This window comes from Ambystoma mexicanum, chromosome 10, assembly GCF_040938575.1.
Source record: "Ambystoma mexicanum isolate Mex_15411 chromosome 10, UKY_AmexF1_1, whole genome shotgun sequence".
NCBI lineage: Eukaryota > Metazoa > Chordata > Amphibia > Caudata > Ambystomatidae > Ambystoma > Ambystoma mexicanum.
The window spans coordinates 855654662-855677511 of NC_090932.1; the positions used below are offsets into that span (position 1 = coordinate 855654662).

Sequence of the window (22850 nt, forward strand, 5' to 3'; positions counted from 1 at the left end):
GCTTGGGACAGCTGCCTGTTTATCCCACTGATGTTGTCTTCCGCTTCTGAGATACGGTGCTCGGCTTCACCGGTTCTGGACGTTAGCTTCTGTAAGTCATGCCGCAGGAAGGAGACATCCGCTGCGATGGTATCCATCTTGATTTCCATGGCAGAGCGGGAGCTAGCGATGGCAGCCATCGTAAGGAGAGGGGTACTTCGTCCGGCGGAGAGGTCGGTTGTGCAACCACTCCCATCTGAGACGGGGTGGCAGCGACTGCAAATTGGTCCATGCTGCTTTGGGTTGATGCTTTCTTTTGCCTGTCTTTTCCCATCTCGATGTGCGTTTGGCGCTGCGGTGGAGGGATCAGTACCACATGAGCAGTCCCAGTGCAACCGCTGGCCCCCAGCTGGGGTCGGTATCCTCACTGTCGCCCCTTCCCCGTGGCCTCTCCTCCGCTGTGCGGTGCGTTTGTGGCTTGTCTTTCACTGGGAGCAGCCGGCGGGTGGGGTTTGTACTACAGAACCCCGTTCATCTGAGACTATAAGTGTCCTCTGTAATAGGTCTGATATCCACACCTTCACGAGACCCTGAGAAGGGCCCACGTCGTATCACCAGTCTCCAGCCGGGCCCGGCCCCCACTGCTGTGCTGTAAGGCCCCTACGTTTCCTACACCTCCTCCTGCGTAGGGAGAAATCACCCCCTTACTTTGGGTATTGTCCCCCAATAGTTGATTCTTCAGGGAGGTCGGGAGGGCCTAAAGGGGGGAGGAGGGCCCACTTACTTGTCATGCTTCTGGGTTGCTTCCAGAGTAGTCGCCGGTCCCCCTCCGCAAACCGTTCTCCACATGGTAGCGTGGGGAGGAGGGTAGGGCATGCCACAGGATCTTCACCAGGCTTCAGCTGCCATCCCAGATACAAATCGTGGGCCAGCGGCCTACAGCGTGTGCTCCTCCTCGCCTTCTGTTCCCACGGTGAGTTACATAGGATTACTCAGACAGTCAGTGGCACCAGTTTTGGGGGGGCAGATACACAAAGCCTGTGGGTCCCGCAAGTGTCAGCGGGTGGATTCGTCGCTGTGTTCCAGCAGTAGTGCTGACACCCAGTCGGGACCCGCCTCCCCGCGAGGATCTCCCGTGCAGGGAAGGGAGAAAGCACCAGCCGCCACAGTCGAAGTTCGGCAGGAGGACCTCTCTCTCCTCCGGTCTCTGCCCCTGGCCCCCGGCCACCAGGGCTGCAATCCTCAGTTATCGCAGCCGCCACCACCGCCAGCGCCCGCGGTGCGAAAGGCAGCACCGGTTCCCTGCCGGCGAGGATGAGGCTGCACCCCCCGTTCTCACCTCCACTCCTCGGGCGCACAGCTCCTCTGGTCTCTCAGGACGCCGCCGGAGGTCCCCGCTCTCCGGATCCAGGGAGGCTCCGGCCGTGTCAACAGCGCACCTCCCCCCCCAGCAGCCAGGCACGGGGAGTCGGCTCCACCCTGCGTGCATCAGCCGCCGTGCACAGGCAGCAATTGTCATTCGTCCGCTTTACTGCGACACGGTGCAGATATCTTCCCCCACTGCAGGCGCCAAGGGGTTCTGTCCGTTACAAAAGACGAGTCGCGGCGGCCATCTTGGAGGCGCTTCTCGCTTCTTACGCGCCGAAACGACTTCTCCTCTCAAGACCACAAGGCAGAGGATTTGCGAGTCGAAACTTGACACGGAGCTGCTTCACACAGTTACCCAGTTGTACTTCAAAATTCAGGTCGCTACGACCCACCAGACAGGATAATATTATCAGGATGTTGTCGGCGGCAAGAGGAGCTCACAGGACTCACGTCTTCTGAGCTCCATGTTGGCCACGCCCCCCTCTAATGTTGCTTTTGATGATGTTAAGCAACATGATGTTCACAGATGTGCTTGCGTTTTTCATAAAACCCGTTTGAAATGGGTCAGCACAGGGGGAGAGTCTGGCCCAGGCTTGAAATTTTGCAAGAAGGAGCGATGCAAAGACCTTGCCAATGATGTCTAATAGGGCAATTGGCTGGTAGTTACTAGGGACTTACCTACAACCCATCTTGAAGATAGGTACTACCCCTGACGTGGTCCACGTCGTCGGAATTGTTCGAAGATCTTTACAGCGACTGAAGATCTGACTAATAAGATTAGTCCATTGGTCAGGGTGGAGTTTAAGGTCTATGTTCGTCAGACCGCCAGGGCTCGGGGCTCTGGACGATTTCAGTTTCAAGATGGTTCTTTTGATGTCCTCTTCATCTGTTAAGTCCTGCCACATGGCACATGTTACCTTTGACCTTGACACCAGTAAAAACAAATGCCATATCACAGGAAGGAAACATACCCTACCCAATGTAAGAACAGAGTACAAAATTCCATGCACAGCAATACCCAGCCAGTCCCACTGTAGTATGCTAGCCCACTTTGCCCCTTCTTCACTTAACACTCAAGTTGGCTTTGCTTTGACCAAAAAGCCAGTAAATCATGCTATGCCCCTGTCCAAAAAAAAGGGTGACAAAATAAGAGGGGATCTCAACATTTTTAGATGGCTTATAACTTTGTTGCTGTTTAACGAATCTGCAAAAAAGTTTTCAGAAGGATTATAGACCCGACCTTGAATGTTTGTGCAAAGTCTGAAAGGATTTTGTCAAATGGGTGCAAAGTTGTATGATTATTTTTTGTACATTCGTTTTGACACTTCAAAAAATAAAACATGGACGGATCTGCAGCGAACCACTGCAAGGACCACTGGCAAGGACCTGAAAGCATGGTTTTGCAGATGTGTTTGTGTTTAATTTTTTCAAAAGTGTCAAAATGTAGGTACAAACAATAGTGATATACCTTCGGTGACTGGTGACAAGCCTGTGGACATGGGCAGTGGCCGGATTATCCGGGTCATGGCCATGAAGGACTGGCAATGGGATTAAACTGGGCATGGCCACCAGTGACCAGCTATGTGGTAATGTTTTTCGAAATCGGGATAGGTTTGAATGGGAAAGAAATTCTTCTCTTGGCTACAGCCCCGAATATCGGGACAGGATTGCAGCAAGCATTCGCGGGAAGGACCTCAGGGATGTCATTTCTCACCCTAAATTACTAGGGTAATCCAGATGTGGACCCCTGGCTCACTACTCTTAGAGAGGCACAGTTCCACCCTACTAATGAGGTCCAACCAGACTGAAACACGCATCTAGGGTTACTGTCAGCACTCTTGTTCAGAGGGGAATTGCCTGGCATTTTGGTGCTGGTCTGCCCCAGGGCAGGGCAAAGACTGATATGTTACAGTATGTCTTCTCTGTGAAAGATAGGTAGCTAAAAAATCTAGCTAAGACTCTCGAAACCGGAAATATTGGCTGGAATAGGGACTCCCTACTTAGTTAAAGTAACTTTGGGTCTCACCCTAAATTACTAGGATAATCCAAATGTGGACCCCTGGCTCACTGATCTTAGAGAGGCACAGCTCCACCCTACTGATGAGATCCAACCAGACGAAACACGGGTCTGGGGTTGCTGTCAGCACTCTTGTTAAGAGGAGAATTGCCTGGCATTTCAGTGCTGGACTGCCCCAGGGCAGGACAAAGACTGAAATGTTACGGATATTTCTCCACTGTGAAAGAGAGTGAGCTAAAGAATCTGGCTAAGACTCGCGAAACTGGGACTAATGGCCGGTAGAGGGACTTCCAGGACCCCCCACCCCCATGTTTTAGCATTCCACAGTGTATTAATTCCCACTGTAGTGTTTTAAAAGTGACTTACCTAGCATTGTAAAGACACTCACCAGCATTTCCCTGATGTCTTATTTTAAATAAAACAAAATTATTATGATTAAAAGAGCCTGTTTCTTGTCCTAGATTTTGGAGTGGAATTGTTGCAGTGGGGATGTCAAACCCATGATATTTCTCTGTAACTACCACATCACTAGAAAAATGAATATACATTCCTTAGACATGTCATTACAAGATACTCTATGGCCCCTGGTCCCACAAAATCAATACAAAACTAGGAAAACATGCACAATTATTCCCAGAAATAACATAATATGAAATATGGCCTGAAACTGGCAGATGTTATGTTACTGGCAATTTTATGACGTATATCTGATATGGCCTTCCTGTGGGCTGTGTAGAATTGAGCAATAATCGCCTGTTCAACATGCTGTACAGTGGCCTGAGTTGAAATGCACAAGCAGAGTGCCTGCCTTTTAACGAGGGTACTTATCCCATTAGCACCTGGTACAATCTATGGATTGTTAACACCCAGAAAAAAAGAAAAAAATGGCCACCATCACAATGGAAATGGGAGGGGGCTCTCTCCCTTTTACATTTCCACGGCCATTGCGGGGGAGGTGCATGTGTGTCCCGAGAGGACGCGTAAGGTGCTGGGAACTGGTGTGTGGCGTCACAAAGGCATAAGTAAGGAAAGGGGAGAGAGTGGTTCATGGGGGTCGGGAAGCAGACAGAGCGGAGAAGCTGGGAGCCCCAAAGTAATGAAAATCATGTTGAGCCCAGGGATGTTATGGTGGCCAACAGAGTGGAACGTGGACTTATACCGGTAGTTTTGGCCCACGTTTTTTGCACTCTATAATTGGTGTGCTATCTTCCCACAGGTGCTAATGTGCATTTCTGCATGAGTATGCAAGTAGCATGCTGTTGGCCAACGCTATTTGTTGGCTTCCTGTAATGTTTGCACCGTTTAACTACTTGTTGCTACCCAATTGTAACATCCTCTTACCATTATATAGTACTAACGCCGTGATACCCCAGGATATAGGCCCATGAGACTGAGATAGCCATTAAATGTTTTCAATGTACTATATATTGGCAACGTACAGCATCCGACTTTTTGTTCAGTTGAAACCATAACCTTTGTGTTTTGCATTTGATTGTTCTACTCACCAAATCACAATCACCAAGGTCCAATTCCTCAAGTGATGAATTAATCTGCAGCATAGCAGCAAAGTGCATTGCACCTGTGTTTTCAATTTTGTTCCCGGTCATTTTCAGACTTTTGAGCGTCTCATTCCTCTAAGAAAGCAAAAGGGAATTGACATGTATCATTGGAATTTCTCGATCTGGCATTTCTCATTTTGAGCAATATGGAATAGCAGCAGGCCATCTAAGTGGGCAGGTGGTCGGCTTGGCGGCGTCCTTGGGCCCACAGCAACATAGGAAACGTGGCAGTGGACATAAAGGACAGAAACAAAGTTTAGTGCAGCACCAAGCATGTTTCATTATAATGACACAATAATCAAAAGCAAATCGCCATTGATTTCTAATAGTGTGTATGTGATGCATTTGTAATGTGCACCAAACGAAATGTATGTATTACAGCAAGCTTACTAATAAGGTGACTATGTTACTCACTAGTAAACTCTAAGGGCCTAATTCACAGAACATTTTCCAATGGGGTCTTGCCATTATAAAACGCTTTTGTGAATTAGGCCATAGTGCCTGATTCACAAAGCATTTTTCAATGGGAAAATCCCATTGAAAAACGCATAGCCTAAGCCTCATTTAGAGGGTTTGGCGGCAGTGCCTGATTAGGAGGCAGATCTACCAGTTCTGTGATGTTCAAACTTATACAATTTTCTTGAACAATAAGAAAAGAGTGCCCCACAGTTCCTTTATTCATTAAATGTACACATTCTTGTTTTCTGTGCAGAAGTTATGATATGCGATTGTGATTTATATTTTACAGGATCGAAATATAATACAAATTATTTGAGAACACAAACAGATAGATTCTAACCGTTCTACCTTACAATTGCCAGAAAGGCATATCATAAACTGTTACTCGGCCAAAAGAAACCATGCTATTTGAAAACCCCAAGGAAAAGGTATACCATTGTTAATGCACAAATACCACACCAATCAGGAAAGCTGACGTAATTTGACATTCGTTTCGAAAAAATGTTCATATAATATATTGTACAGAATAGTAGTTCAGTCTAATATAAAAAAAAATGGTTGGGTGCTGTTGATGTTTGCACTTTTTGGACTACCGAATTACTAAACATGCGAGACCATGCATTGGGTGATGGTAGTCACTAGCACAAGATATAAGCAAAGCCAGTCTAGACCGGCACAATATTGGAAGTAAAAAGCTCTACAGATTGTGTACATTGAGCACGAGTATTCCATTTATTCACTAACCCCATCACTTTTACCAAATGTGCAATGTTTTTGAGATTTAGTTTGGTAGAATGCTGAAGTACTAGCATTTTTTTTCTTATGGTGTGAGACATGTATGTTTGTATATTTGTTTAAATATATGTGTTAAATAAAATATGTGATTTATTTGTGTGAAAAAGGTTTAGAGAGTACAATCTTGAAATGCACGTGAATTAGTTGGGATGAATGTTGGAAGAGGGACAGGTGAGATTGGGAATGAGTGCCCCTTGCTAGGTGCTTTGCTGTGATTATATATCAGTGCGTCCATTGTGGACAAAAAACAAATGGTTTATTAAAATGGCAGAATTCTGGCATATGGTGTGGGGATAGGCATCATGAAAAAGCTTTGGAGTATGCTCCTGGGCACTGTTGGTGACTTGGCATCTATTTGATTTTTTCATGTACTGTCCAACAAAACTGATTATGAACTGTGTGTCTTTATACCCAGATTTTCACAGAAAGTGTGCTATAAAATGCACTATTGCTACTCATTATTTTAACTTTTATCTTGAGGGGAGAAATTCCCCGAATCTCCTTGCTTGGATGGTGCTCCTTTAGTAGGCTCAGTGATTCGCACACACTCATGGGAAATGTTGACGCTCCACCAACTAAAAAATTATCTAGCAACCACTGCTCCTGAGGGTACTCTCATGCAGAACGCAGATCCTACTGAACTTTCTCCTGCATACTCAGGGGTTGTACATGCAGGTCTCCCTTTGAATCAGCATCTGTCACGTGTTGTTGTAGATGTTGCTCACTGCTGCACTTTCCTGGCTGCTCAGGTGCATCTCTTTGGTTCTCTGGCTTTGAGCATGACTGGTGGTAGACATTCATTCTGGGGCAGTGTTCAGACCCCCTGGAAGATGCTCCTCATCTGGCCTAAGAGGGCCAGAGGGTCATGCATTTGGGGGCCAGATGCAAGATCTCTTAGATATGCATTTAGTGTTGGCTTGGATGGTGGTGGTGACTCTGGGTTAATGGTTCACCTTGCTGTGCCCACTGCTGTGCGACAATGTCAGAGTGCTTATGAATGTGCAGGTAGAGACTGTGGTATTCAGATCAAAGCCAAAGTGAGTGTTCCTACTTGGGGATATTTTCATAGGCACACCCAGTATGTTTACTTGATGTGTCATGGCATTATTACTACCATTATTAGCAAAGCCAACATGATGAGCGTTCTTTTATACGCAACCTGGCTTACATTGGAGATTCTAGTACAGACATGTTTTCTCACAGTGGCATGGCATTTTGTATTTGAATTATGGACAAGGCAAACATGGGCATACTGGCTTACATTTGTACATTGGTGCAGCCACTATGGGCATGTTTTATTTACAGTGGCATTGCACGTTTTACTGGTGTTATGGGCAAACCAAAAATGTGTGTTTTTAGTATACTTGCTTACTTTGGTCTAGAAAGTATGGATATATTTTCTTAAATTGGCATAGTACATTTTACTGTCTTTAAGGGCAAAGCCAACTAAAATATGGGCTTACATGGCGCAGCCAGCATGCACATGCTTTCTTATAGTAGCATTACTGGCAAAGCAAACATAACTATGATCTTACATGGGAATAATGGCACATATCAGTACAGCTTGCATGGACATATTTGGGACTAGTGAGCAGGATTTGTTTTTTTACACTGGCAGAATACCGGCAACTATATGGGGATAAGCATTGTGAAAACGCATTGGAAAATTCTCCTGTGCACTGTTGGTGACTTTGCCCCTCTTTAATACTTTCATGCATTATCCTACAAAACAGACTGAACTGTGTGGCTTTTTACCCATGTATTCACAGAAAGTGTGATGTAAAATGAATCATTGAACCCATTATTTTAAAAATGTTCTTATGAGGAGAACCCCAAACCACTTTGGTAGGTTGGAGCTCATTTGCTATCCTCATTGACTCGCTCACATTCATTAGAAATGATGATGCCCTCAATTAAAAAATTCATCAGTCATCAGTGCTCCCGAGGGTATTCTCAGTGGAGCCATAGAAGGCAGTTCCCTTCTACTGCATTTTCTCCCTAAATATTCACACGTTGTACAGGTTTCTGAACTCCACTTAAATCAGCATCCACCACTTTTTGTCCTGGGTGTTGCCCAATGCTGCACATTCCTGGCTTAACCATCCGCATCTTTTTGGTTCTCTGGCTTTGGTTGAGCGTGACCAGTGGTAGAAATACTGCCCCTGGGCCAATGCACTGGTTGATGTTCTGAAGACCCCCCCTAGAAGATGGCCTAGGAGCGTCAAAGGGACCTGTATCTCAGAAGAGAAATCTCTTCGGTGTGCATTTTGTGCTGGCTGGGTTGCTGGTGGTGACTCTGAGTTAGTGGCTCACCTCACTGAGCCCACTTCTGTGGGACACTGTTTGCTAGCGCTCCATTGAATGTGCAGGTGAAGGCTGTGGAGTGGCATTCGTAGTGGCAGTAAAAGCAAAGCCAAAGTGAGCATTCTTACATCTGGATACTGTTATGTTCACAGTCAGCATGGACATGTTTTCTTGATGTCGCATGGCATTATTAGTGGCATTAAGACCAAAGCCAAAGTGAGTGTTCTTACATGGGGATATTGTCGTGGGCACACCACCAACCATGGACTTGTTTTCTTGATGTGGCATGGCATTTCTAAAGGCATTTAGAGAAAAACTAAAGTGTGTGTTCTTAGTTTGGATACATACCTATATGAGCACAGCCAGCCTGCATGGCATGGCATTATTACCGGCATTATGAACAAAGACGAACTGAGTGTTCTCAAATGGAGATGCTGATCTAATAGGCACTGCCACCACGGCATGGACATGTTTTCTTGATCTGGGATGCCATTATGAACTAAGCCAAAATGAGTGTTCCTACGTGAAGATATTGGTCCGTTGGGCGTAGTAACCAAAGATGGACCAACAATCCAGAAGTGGGATGGCATTATTACGAGCAAATCCAAACTAATTTTTCTTACTTGAGAATAATAGTCTAATGGGCACAGTCGAAGCATTGACAGGTTTTCTTGAAGTGGAATGGAATTATTACTCTCATTATGAGCAAATCCAATGTGAGTATTCTTATGCGGGGATATTGTCATGGACACAGCCATCATTACATGTTTTCTTGATGTAGCATGGCATTAAGAGCCAAGCCAAAATAAGTGCTGTTACATGGGGATACTGGCACATATGGGCACAGCCAGCATGACAATGTCTTCTTAGACTTGCAGACTACAGCCATATATTGTGTGCTAAAACATCATCAAAATGTGCTGGAAAATACTCCTGTGTGCTTATGGTATACTGGTAGTAACATGCCGGTGCACGTTTCCTGAGATGAACAGGTAGAGAGCCCCACGCAGCAGTAATCAGAGGTTGGAGCTATTATCAGAGTTCCATTTGGGGAGTGGCACCTGATACTCCTGATCTGCCTCCTCCCACAACCCACTGCTTGACTCCTATTTTGCCAGAACCACCACAGTGGTTGCTGACAGCAGCTCAAACAGAGATAAGACACAGGCATCTTGAAGGGGGGCACTTTGTTTTTTATAGGGGTTAAATGTAGAATGAGGGCTGCAGTGACCCGAGGTGGGAACTGCTTGGTATTTGGAAATGCATATTGTCATTGTGGATGTCCTGAAGCATGTCACCATTACACTAAGAGGGCATTTTCTGAGGGAAACGAAGGTGACGCGGATCGGCTCTGCGGGTGCTGCTTGGTTCTGACAGATCTTTCAAGGTACCAGGTATAAGGCTGCAAAGTAAAAAAAACTGCCTTGAGATAGGTGAGTGGGCACAGCTGTTGTCTTGATAGAAGTTTAATGTATTTTATATATCTCTTTTAGTTCATATATCCGAGTGGGGTGCAAACCCAATGTGAAGCGCCTCTGTGATGGGCACAAAGATCATTAGATGAAAGAAAGAACCTAGGCTTGTCAGCCTGTGAGGGCTGCACACCCTAAATTCCACTTAGTGGTTTCTATTCGTTATAATCATGTAGACTGATAGTACGAATCCAGGTAGTTCAAAATAAAACAGTTTTATTCACTGGTTATAGTAGTCTTCAAAGGAGACCTCTATATCATTTTTATTTATAGGCAGATGCATCAGTGGCCAATGCATTTTGGACTCATTAAGTCCTTCATCAGGGCGTGTATTGTCATCTTGGTTAATTCAAAAGTAATATCATTTTCCACAACATCATTTACCTCAACATATAGGGCCGTATTCACAGAACGTTTCCCTATGGGCTTGCGCCATTATAAAACGCTTCTGTGAATCAGACCCTCAGTGTGTGTCAAAAGTAACAACAAAAATTGGTGCAACATACGATAATATGTAAATTATGAGTGCATTAACATAATTAGAGCATGGTACCATGTATAACGGGCCACAAGACTTTTCACAAACACACAACAAAATAACATGAGAGAAGAGAAAAATAAAAATAAATGATGCATATGTGTAGCATAGGTAAACAAGATTTATTTGCATTGTTTGTCATCTGGTTGTTATGGTGATATAAATTGTATCTATTACGTTATGCATGTGCTCTCCCATTGTTAATGTTATTAAGATACATGACATTTACTACCGGCTCGAATAAATCGAGTAGTTGTGAATGTAAACAGTAAATTAATACCAGATAGAAAGTGATGTAGTACTGTCTGTATCTCCTAACAATTGTTGTGCCTCTGACCTACCAGTGCACACAATCTTCTGATATCGTGGTAGCAAGTTATTCTAAATGTAAAGAGAATAATAATTGTTTGTTCTGCTAGCAGGCGTGATATTGCATCTTGCGGTCTTCAATAATGCTCTTAGGAAGTAAGATCGCACTTACCGTACCGGTAGTAAACTGGGTCCTCACTACTGTTCGTGTCCTGGTGGCGTGTGTGTAAATCAGCTGATAAGGATCAACATAGCGTTCCCTTTGTAACCGTCGAGCGCTTCTGATACGAAGGCAGCCATCTTGGAATTACTTCTTCGTAATCTGAGTTAGTTATTCTATGCCATAGTGTACAATTAAAGTGAGTGTTTCTCTTATTTGCGGAATGTGGTCAACATTCTATGATCAATACACATAGTAGTATCCTAAATTCGGTATATCTTTTTGGATTGTGGTTAAAAAGGTAATTTCTACTCAAGTGCATGTACATGGAATGTTGCTAAGTGATCTACTCAGGGAGTATAAGGTAGTGCAAGCTAGATGCACTGAATTTATATTTACTTCATTTATGACACTATCTAGTATGTCATCAACTGAACGGAGGTTCAGAATGGCATTTCTACTACTCGCGTGCATGCGTATATGGTGTTACTAAGTAATCTACTCAGCGGCTATTGTGGAAAGTGATTCGTAGCAACATCTAGTGCAACTTCTATTAAATCAATTGGTGTCCAAGGGTTGGAGAAAAAATAAGGATGAAAAAATAGAAATCAAATAAATTACAAAAGCACAACTAGTGATTGTCAATACTTGTGGTTGGCACAAATACTTATCTTGAGCACTCAGAGGGTAGTTGTTTCTTAAGACAACATATCATCATGGCCATCCCTAAACAGTGAAGTGTGAACCTCTGTTCTGGGTCTGTATTACTTCTGTGGTAATTCTTCAAAGAATTAGAGTTATATTCCGTACAAAAGGCAATTATTATCAGAAAGTAGTTGGAGTCACATTCTTCTTTCCCCTCGTCCGAGGAAAGAAAATCTAGTCTATCAATACACAGTTGCAAAAGAAATTGTTTCCTAAACATTGTTCATGAAAAACACTTGTTCACAAAATGCAATTAAGGTCCCATTCTTCATTCATCCCATACGGAGTAAGGGAATCTAGTCTATCAATCCAAAATGCTTCGTGTTGGCCTCTTTCCGTCTTCTTTTTGGCCTCTGTCTTGGATAATTTTAAGAACTTGAAATTTCACTTGTGAGATAGTATGACCTTTCTCTACAAAATGTCTAGCTACAGTTGATGTTAAGTTTTTATTCACAATGCAGGACTTATGATCATTTATCCTGATTCATACTTTCCCTGCTGTGTCTCCTACATAGTAATTCCCACAGGGACATTTTATGCAGTAGATTACGTTCTCTGTAGAGCATTTTGCAAATTGTTTCAATTTGATTTTTTCGCCTGTTCTCGGATGAAACACTATAGAGCCCTTGATAACATAGTTGCAATTACTACAATTTAAGCAATGGTATGTCCCTGAATGTTTATCTTTATTGACTGTTTTCATCACACTTCTTGTTCTAACTTGCATGTTCCTTAGATTGTTACTCCTTTGATATGCAAACACCGGAGGTTGGAGAAATAATTATTTTGTTTGTTCATCACTGGTCAAGATGTTCCAATGTTTGGAATTACTTCTCTTAATCTGTTGGCTTTGGATCAAATATTTAGAGATTAATACCATCCCTGGACTGTCTCATTGTTTTGTTTTCTGTAAAAGATCTTTGCGTTGTGTGTTGTTAGTTTTAAGTAATGCTTTTTCAAAATCTCCTTCTGGGTACTCTGTTCCTTAGTTTCTGCTGTAGTTTAGCCAATTATTCCTCATATTCTTCAGGGTCACTAACTATCCTTTTGATCCTGAGCATTTGCCCATACGGTAGATTCCTTAAAGTGTTCAGAGGGTTGAAACGTAATCTGTGAAGGAGATTGTTCCTATCAGTTGACTCGTTATTTTCAATTCACGTACTTTGATTTGAACATCTAAATAGTGTAGGTCAGGGTCACCAATCTCCATTGTAAACTGTATGCGAGCATCAATGTTGTTCAAATAAGCTAGACATTCTTTAAGTCCAGATTCCAAAAATGTCGTCTATGTATTTAACCCATTTTTTGATGTGTTGCTTCAACTCTGGATGTCCTAAAATGTGAGCCGATTGAAATTGATACATAAGACTGTTAGCATAGGCAGAAGCCATAGTTGCTCCCGTTGCCGTTCCTGATGTTTGCAGATATAATGTTTTATTGTATTCAAAAAAGGAATTCAAAGAGGTAGAATTCAAAGGTACCATGAGAAATTCTTTCGAAGCTCCTATGGTTTCTTCTTCTAGTAATAACCACTCAACTGCCTCTTGTCCTAGGACACGTGGGATACTTGTGTATAGGCTATTAACATCTACTGTGAAGAGAAAATCATCCTCGGCCAATTGAATCTGATCTCAAATGTTTGGAAAATGGGTAGTATCTTTGACATATGTGGGAGTTTTTTGTATGATCGGCTGAAGAAAATAATCTATATAAGTCCTCTGTGATTGTTGTTGTTTGTTGTTTACAAAATCCAATAAAAATTATTTAAAACAAAAAAAGTTCTGACCTTCTAGCTTGCAGCTTCCTTTCAGCTCAGTTTCACAAAGACACGTCTAAAAATGCCCTTTTCTTGGATTGAGGATGCAAGAGCCTTTTTCAGGTCTCAGGGTTTCCTTTCCCCAAGTCAGGACTCTGGGTACCCTTCCCCAAGTTTCAAGATATGGAGTTAAAAAAGAAACACAAAATATCCTTGATTCCATAGTTGTTAAGTGTTATTTTCAAATATTTGTTTAGATAATTTGCAGCTTTCACCCAGGTTGAAATGTAACTGTTAATCCGACTTCAGTGTCTTGTTTGTATATTCGTTAAAGTCACATTAGATTTCAGCATACTTTGGTTTGTTTATCATTTCATATCTTCAGTGTCTTTTGTTTGTATATTGATTTAACACTTCAACATGTAATGGTTTGCTTGGTTTTAAAGTTTCTTTCCCCTTTTTGGGTTCCAAAAGGTTTTAATTCTGTTTGGTAGAAAGGTTTTAATTCAGTTCGGAATTCAATAATTATACCTCTTGCTTATGGTTCATTTTCACTTCATCCGTAGTTTAATATTTGTCTGCTTCGCTTTAATTGAATGATTCGATGTCCAGAGACCTTTCAGAACATGTTTCTTTTCACACACGACCACTCTGATACAAAGTATTCCTATACGTTTAATATTTGACAATTAATGGATCAGAGACTTTTGAAAACGCGCATATGCGAAGCACGCAACCACTCCTATACAAAGTATTCAGGAAATAAAGAGTTCACACACGTGCGCACCAGGTTTCTCACTCGCCAGCAACACTATGGTCGCTTTAAGAGTTTGTGCGGCAGCGCAGATCACAAGGGCTTCTACTTTTAGTGTCAGGGCTCCACTTCCTGCCCCGCAGACACTCCTGTGGTTATCCTCCACCATAGAGGAACAAGCACATTGAGCAGAAAGGAAAGGGGCAGCCTTCCAACAAATAACTTAAAAGTAAAATGTTTGTAAGCATGAACTATATGTACTCATTTGGACAGTTTAAAGAGTTTTGGCTGCAACATCTGTCCTCAAACATCCTTTTTCTCCTTAATATTTTGTGTCCCCAAATCTGAAAGCCATGCTGCATTTTAGAAGAGGCAGGGCCTCATTATTTTGTACGTGCCTAGACCCAAATGCGCAGACATGCTGGATGTAAATCCTCCACTCGAGTGCCAAAAAGTGGGGGATTTACCGCTGTGGAATTACAGCCCACATCCCCAGCGAATGTGAATTGATTCCAAAAATGAGGATTAATGCTACCATGCCACCATTAGTAATCTGTCATTAAATCTGATGGACCAACAGGCAGAAATGGTAACTGAGTTTGGTGGGTTTTCCTTGGAAATACAGTGGAAATATCCCCAAACACAGAATGCAGCTTTACATATATTATGTGTATCACATGAAAAAACACATTGGGGGGCATTACAACTTTGCCGGTGCAGAATTAACGTGCCAGTATTACCGTACACCAGCACGTTTCTGCACTGGCAAAATACTAGTTTGCTGGTGGGGTGGAGGAATTACCTCCAGGTAAGAGCTGGAGCTAATTCTGACACCCTACCGGCAAACAATTGCCTGTATTACCAGTGCCTATAATACCAGCAAATTCACCAAGGAGTCCTATGAGACTCCATGGAATGGGGATTTATCACCCTTACTGGGACTCATAATCCGGTGCTAATTCCACCGGACTGAGTGTTGGTGTTACCATTTGCTGGTACCCTGACGGATTTACCACTAAAATACCAGCAAAGTTGTAATGACCCTCATTGTACACTTTTTCAAAACAGTGCCTCAAATTAAATTGAAAAGACTATACATGGTACAACATATGATAGTGATATAAACAAAAAAGAACCATCCCACGTAAAATTACATAGAAGGCTGTAATTGTAAAATGTATACAATTTATAATAAAGATGCAATAAGAGGGAAAATCAATTCCTGGTAAGTTTTTGCTTGAAAACATTACAATAATATTATCTATCATTTGTCAATTTACGTTTCAGTCAATAAAGACTACAAAAGCTGGAGGTAATTTGCAGAACCATGTCTTGAGATGAAGAAACATTCTCAGTTATAAGGGTGGGTGCAATGCAATTAGTCTTCGGCAACAACAGGTGAACCAGATCAAGTCGCCCAACTGGGGGACTCCAAACAGAATTCTTCAAAGAGAACCTCAAACAGGCATTGCCAGTCCTTAAATGGCTGGCATTTACGTGCATGTAATCCTAATCTGGAAACAGAGGCTAATAATGAGGGTGGGCAAGTCTCATAGAACATTTTGTGTGACTAATTGTGGCATGGCCCAATCTGCTGATTTAGAAGTGCTCACCCACATTACCCAATGTGTTAATTTTGGTGTCGAATTTTCCTGTGAAGCTTCTAGTGTGAATCCAATAAGGAGATGGGGCTATAGCACAAGTGGTTATTCCCGGGCCCTTCTTACATTGTCATGGCATGATGGCTTCCTGCCATAAAATGTATACCTCTGTAATAATTGCAACGAGCATCTGGATGGCAGGCCAAAAATTAATCTTGTTTTCACCCAGATATGGGGGAAATCAGTTGAGGCCTGGGGCCTTGTGTTGCTTCTGTTGGACAACTTTTTAACATACTTCAAGGAGTGTGATTTCTTTGGAAGGTTTTGTCATTTGGCAAACACAAATCTGAGCTGGTTACAAAAAGCGAGTTTAAGTACTGGTAATAGGTTCTTTCTCAGAGCATTAAGCCTTCTTGAAAGGAGACCGTTCGTCCATGATTTACATTTTAGTTTGAAAGTATGCCTCTGAAAACAGAGAACTGCCTCTAACTTCAGAACCAACACATTTGGCCTCTGTCATTTTCCAGACACTAAATCTCTCCCAGATGAACGACCAATTTATAACAACAATAAGGACACAGCCAAATTGTGCCTGACAACCTTGCATTACCGCCAAACTCTTTATGAGGGCCTTAGCCTGTGAACAAACTGAGTTTTCCCCAGATTGAACCACCATTAAAGTAGGGTGTTTGGTGCCTGCAGGGACCATCTGACACCTGGGACCCACCGTAACAGACCGTATCCTGGCCATGCCCCCCGGACTTCTTAAGCCCCAGAGCAGACCAGCAGGGTGAAGCCTGCGGTAAGGATGCAGGTGTATGGCGCCTGCAGGGTATTCGGTGCTGAAAGTGGGAAGCCGCTGGGACTTGCTGCTGCTGTGACAAAACTTGGACTTCCATCACGGCTTGATGGCAAACAGCACCTCCCGACAGAGACCCAACAAGGCAACAAGGCAAGAGAAAGTGCTGTTCCCAGTAGCGCCTGAGGTGGAGGCAGGCCAGGCCCGGGAGAGTTGTACTGAGCAGGCATTATAAAGTCTCTCGTCTTGGGTCAGGCCCAGTATTGGCCAGCATTTGTGGACGTTGTCTTCCTACCAAGAGAAGATCCCCTTTTTCGCAGCCTATCTACCCAGCTTACCAAGTTGAAATGTAAAACCCCGGCAGATCTATCACCCCCACCCCCCGGCACTGCTAAGAAATGACCCTACAGTCCTAAGAGACCTGCTGAGGATGCGAAAACCCTGATTGATGAAATTATAATATTCTGGACCACTGGAGTGATAATAACACTAAGGGTGAAAGTACAGCAAAGGAACTAGCACTGCTATCTCTACCAGCCCCTTGTGCCAAGCCCCTGATGCTGCATAGGATGCAAAAATGCCCTCTTTAGACAGTTTGTCTCCCAACCTGTACGGGTTTAACCCATCTGTTGCCACAGGTGGTGCCAATGACAGTAGTCTTCCCACCACGCCCTCCGATGCTCTGACAATCGGCAAGGGTACGCCAGTCACCTCTGGCCCTTATTACATGGTTGCACTCCCACTGCGGGCGAAGGTGAACCAGTGCCTCTGATGGCCAGCACTGGACAATACCATGCAAACTATGTGCAATGGGATGATTTGAATTGGGGGGGGGGGAAGGGTTGCCGTTTGCTAGTACAAGCCTTAAGGGAGACAATACAGGTAATACAGACGATGTGACCGCAACTATGCAGTGCTTTGTACTAGACTCGCAGGGGTCTGCAACCTTTGGCTCCCAGATGTGTTTGGACTACCATTCCCATCCGGCCTGTACAGCATAGTCAATGTCAGGAGATCATGGGAGTTGTAGTCCGAAACATCTGGAGAGCCACAGGTTGCAGACCCCTGTTAGAGTTTTCAATCTCGTCTCCCAATAGAACTGCACCACTCAAGGGAGACATGGGAGGCGATCACAATGTTAGTGTGGATGCTGAGGCTAACCTTCACTTCACGGGCCCAGACCATAGACTGTTAAGAGCAGCCCTATGTCTAGCAGTAGCCTCCCTCGCTCATTTCCCCCGGCCTCCACCCCCCACAGTCCCTCTGTAACACATTTCCCTGATTTAGCAGGTAAGGGAGCCGTTGTGGTAGTGGGTGCAAATGTAGCATCATTTTGGTGGTGCTAAAGAATTTACTTTTGTCTTTCCTAGAAGCTCATGGAAAGGGGTCTGCAACGGTTGAGTTAGCAAACAGTGCGGAGGATCATATTGAGGCCTGTAAACCACTGGAGGTCGAAGCACCCCAAACTCCCGATGCTAGTACCAATACGGCCAGTACCAATACGGCTGGGTTGGGCTCCGTTTGTGACAACAGAGAGAGCACTGGGACTAACAGAGTTTGGCCCGATAGAGGGCCTCAGGCTTTCAGCCATCTTGCCTTCCCCGCTGTTCTATCCGCCTTGCGTCCCGCTACGTGGTGACGCAAGACGCTCAATAAAGGCCCCCCCCCCGCGCCGCGGAGGCAGTTCCGGGGAAAGCCAGCTCCATGACGGTGTCTGTGTATTTTGTGCTCCAACAGGAGCTGCGCAGCAAGGCCCACCCACGCGGGCCTACCTCTCTCTAATCCCCTTTCCCCCCCTCTCCCCCCCGACGCCTCGGCCAGGACGAAAGATACAACACTGGCGACGAGGAAAGCGAACACGACGGCACGCTTGCTGCCGCCAAACAGCTGATTAAAGCCTCGATCATCAGTGATGGAAACACGGTGGAGGAGGGGGGGCACACAAAGCCCCACCCACCCAAAAAGATTTGTATTCTTCCTCAACATCATTTCTCCGAAAACCATTCTAACCCGCTGACAACGTCGGATTGAACACGCCACACAGCCATACGGAGCCGGAGGTCATCTACACCGTGCAGCAGGAACCTGGAAGGGGAGAAAGCACTCAATCACGCCCAGCACGTGGAAACACGCAAAGAAGGCCGAGGACTCCCACAGGGGCACGCCAGGTGAGACATCGACCCCCACACGTGGCCAATTGACTCTCAAACATGGCAACAGGCACATCCACCCCCAGGCCCGGCACACCATCCCGAATGGCCGCAAACCTGTCGATGTCCACGCCATAAACCCACCCACAAGGTGGCTCATCAGTGTCTCTCTATACTTTTGACCCATACACTGACCCATCATCAGTTGGCCCAAGATGGCAATTGTGGCTACAAAAGTTTGAGATGGCAATGGAGAGTAAAGACATTACCACTGCAAGGAAGATGCAGTCGCACCTATTGTTAAATGTGGGGGATGAAGGATTACGCATCTTCAATTCACTGACCAACGACGAAAGCCTTGATGTCTACCAGCAGACAAAGGATGCCCTAACGGCCCATTTTCTCCCCCAACTCTACCCAGATTATGAGACATTCATATTCTGCACGACAATCCAGCTGGAAGAGGAGACGCTAGATGCCTACAACATCAGACTCCGGAAGTTGGCAATATCATGTGAATTCAGACATTGAGAAAGAAATCCGTCGGCAACTCAAACGGCATCCAGTCAGAAAAACTGAGAAGGATGGTACTGAGCGAGAAGGGCATTTCCCTGACCCAAATCCTTGACCTGTGCCGCCAGAGGGAACTAGCACACGCCAGGGCAGCACATATGGGCACGACCCTTCAGAAACTACAGCCAGCCCTCACATCGGCCACCGTGGCCCAGATCACGAATCGCCAACCCACGAGGGATGAAACCGGTGGAAACCACACACACCCCAGATGGCAGCCCCGAACACCAGGATCCACGGAATGTGGGTGGTGCGGAGGGCCTCGCCACAAAGACGCAACTGCCCGGCTCAGGGAACAACATGCGGTGCATGTGGCAGGAAAGACCATTATGCCAAGGTATGCAGGTCGTCAGGTGTGCAACAGACACCACAAGCATCCCAGAACAGGAGTGGGGGAAAGAAAAAAAAACAGGCCAACGCCCGGCAGATCGAAACCACAAACTCTTCCACAGAGGAGGAAGGAGATCACGCAGCACAGATCAAACAGGACTCCACGAAGGAGCAATGGAAGAAAGGAAGGAAGGTTTACTTGGTGTCCGCCCTCAACCACGGAAACACCATGCCAAAGAGAAAACTTTGAAGACGGAAATGCCAGGTAGCGATCCAGGGCCAAAACATACTGATGACCATAGACACCAGAGCTTCTGTAAACGTGATGCCACTGACCACGTTCAAGACACTAGTGCCCCCACCGGACTTGAAAGCAACAGACAAGCTATTTCCATACGGGTGCAAAACCCCTTGCCCATAGTAGGCAGGTTTCCGAACCATCATCAGCCACAGTGAAAAATCACTGCAATCAAAAATCTATGTGATAAATGCGGGCATTGAATGCCTCCTAAGTGGAGATGTAGCAGAGGACTTAGGGCTGGTAAGCTTCATCTGTGAAGTTAATGACTCGCAAGAAGTCGAGAATGTGTTGGAGAAATGCCCTAAACTACTCAAGGGCATAGGATGCCTGAAAGGAAAATCGATCAAATTGCACATCGATGAGTCAGTCCAACCAAGAGCTTTGCGACACAGAAGGACGCCGTTCCACATCCACAACCAAGTGGAAAAGGAACTAAGGGCACTGGAGAAAGCGGGCATCATCGAGGAAGTGACGGGGACCACGCCATGAGTCTCTCCTATGATCGTCACAAAAAAGCCAAAACAACCTGGGAAGGTCAGAATGTGCATGGACGACCAAGAAGAATCAGGAGCGACAATGGTCCACACTTCACGGGGGAAGAGTTCAAAAATACCTTAAGGAACTCAACATACGATATCACCACATCATGCTGAGATGGCCGCAGGCAAACAGCGATGTGGAACGCTTCATGCGGACAATTAACAAGGTACTGCGCCTGTCGCGTGTCAATGCCAGCCCATGGCAGGTGGACTTATACCGATTCCTACGGAATTACAGGGTCACACCTCACAGCACGACAGGGATACCGCCAGTGGACCTGATGTACGGCACACTCATCAACTCCTCCATACCACATCACCCGAGCCGGAGCCCAGACACATTCAACCACGAGTGCACAGAATCAAGGAGGACAGGAGCCAACGCCCACATGAGCAACAAAAGGCGTGCCAAGCAGTCCAATCACCGAGTTGGTGATCAAGTGGTCATGGTGAGGAACCCTTTCAAATCCAAACTATACACTCGCTATGATGCAGCCCCGTGGACAATCAGTAGACGGCAAAGCACCATGATAACTGCAAAAAGGGGGCAAAGACAAGTGACGAGAAATGCGTCATGGTTCAAGGCAGTGCCAAGGTACTTGGGGACTGTCAAAAATCAACAAGTGGCTAGCAGCAGCAAAGGAGACAATACGGCTTTAAACAATGCATTGCAGGGTAAATGCTCATGTAGAAGTTGCAGAAGTAAAAGACATGCCTGTTGTAAGAGCCTTCTTTGTATAACATGCAGGAAAACTATTGATAACAAAAGGAAACCCGCTTTAGACTGCCAGGACAACTTGGGACTACACTACCCAGAAGGCCCGAGTGTTCGTGGGCCTTGTGGAGCTTTTGGACCACGCCCAACGTTGCGTGCAGTCGCGCGCCACACCCGACAGCCCCTGCTTGCGCTACAGAGCATCGGAGAAGGCAGACACGGAACTCGGGAGCTCCTGCAGGCTGCCATCAGCGGGGCTGTTCCCCCGTCTGCGCTTCAAGTGCAGACCCCGCCATCAGAGACAGATAAGTCCTCTCTCTTATAAACACTGGGCACGGAGGTGAACGTGTAGCGTAGTGGTCACCACGGGCAAAGAGTAAACGTGTCCTCGCATAAGCTAATGACAATTACCGGAGCACGATTTACTCCCATAGAGTAATAGGCTACGGAGACAGCGTGATAGTGGCACAACGTGCAGCATGTGGTTGCACCAGACAGCAGATGATTGTGTATTCGGGCGGCCCCTGGCTAATGTTCGCAGTATGTTGTATACATGCTAGCTTGATGCAAAACTCATAGTTTGTTTTCTTTGTAGCAGAGTTCTGCATCGACTCGGAAAGGCATTCCGGGAAACAGCTGATCGTGGGGGAGAGCCGCACGAACTACGAACCGAGCTAAGTGCAATTTAATGTAACTCTATAGTATTGTGAATGTTAGGAATGCTATGACCTAGTACAACATGAGGAAATGTTGATGAAGCACGAGAAGGCTCCAGGGCGCGAGTACCTTGGTGCACGAGACCACATCAGGGGTGAAATGCAACATGATGATAATGTTGTGGTGTTCATTGCAAGAAATAGCATCTAAGCAGTATTAGGAGTGTGGAGAGTTAAAAGCCAGAATCTGCATTGTGGAGAGTGTGAGTGAGTAGATGTGTATGGGCGGAGTTAACAGCATCTCCAAAAGGAACCAATGCAGAATACCTTTCCCTCATTCTCATTCCCCTCCATAACTTCCACCTAATACTCTACCCAGTTACCCTAACTTCCCCCTACCTATCCAATACGTGGACCCTAACCCTCTTTCCCCGACGGGTCGCGCTGGCCTGTGGTACTGTTATCCTCCCAGGTGCCAAGACCCAACGGGGAGGTAGGTGTTCGTGCTACCTCTGCGCAAGACCACAGAAGCAGGACCAGACATGGACAGACGGCGAGTGCCCCCCAGAAGAAGAAGATAATCTGTCGATAGAGGATCCGTTGAGGGACGGGGGACAGAAAAGCCCACATGACAGAGAAGGCATAGACGAAGGAGCCGAGGAACCATGGGGTGAGCCAGAACCGGGTGAGCAGGACAATGAAGGCGAGCAACCCGAGGTGACACAGGGGCCCATACCCAGGGGTGGAAAATATGGGTTAAGAACCCCGCCACCCGGCCTCCAACCAGACTCGGAGACTATGAGTGGTAGAGAATCCCCATGAGAGACTTGATAAGAAGGGGTTAGCCCGTTGGCTGAGAAATGCATATTTGTTTGTTGTTCAGTTATAATAAAGGAGGAATGTTATATCTGCCTTGCGTCCCGCTACGCAGTGACGCAAGGTGCTCAATAAAGGCCCCGCCCCCACGCCGCGGAGGCAGTTCCGGGGCAAGCCAGCTCCATGACGGTGTCT

The 22850-nt window shown here is 45.5% G+C and overlaps 1 protein-coding gene across 8 annotated transcripts in view; it reads right to left on the minus strand.

The window, feature by feature from the left end:
- Positions 1 to 22850, minus strand: part of LRRC34 (leucine rich repeat containing 34) — a 397826-nt gene that overhangs the window by 147506 nt on the left and 227470 nt on the right. For 7 of the 8 annotated variants that reach the window (XM_069618532.1, XM_069618536.1, XM_069618535.1 and 4 more), the window contains one exon: positions 4870 to 4998. The exons of the other annotated variant lie outside the window; for it this stretch is intronic. In XM_069618532.1, the coding sequence (XP_069474633.1) occupies positions 4870 to 4998 (129 nt within the window). The remainder of the gene's footprint in view (positions 1 to 4869; positions 4999 to 22850) is intronic. 8 annotated transcript variants of the gene reach the window in all.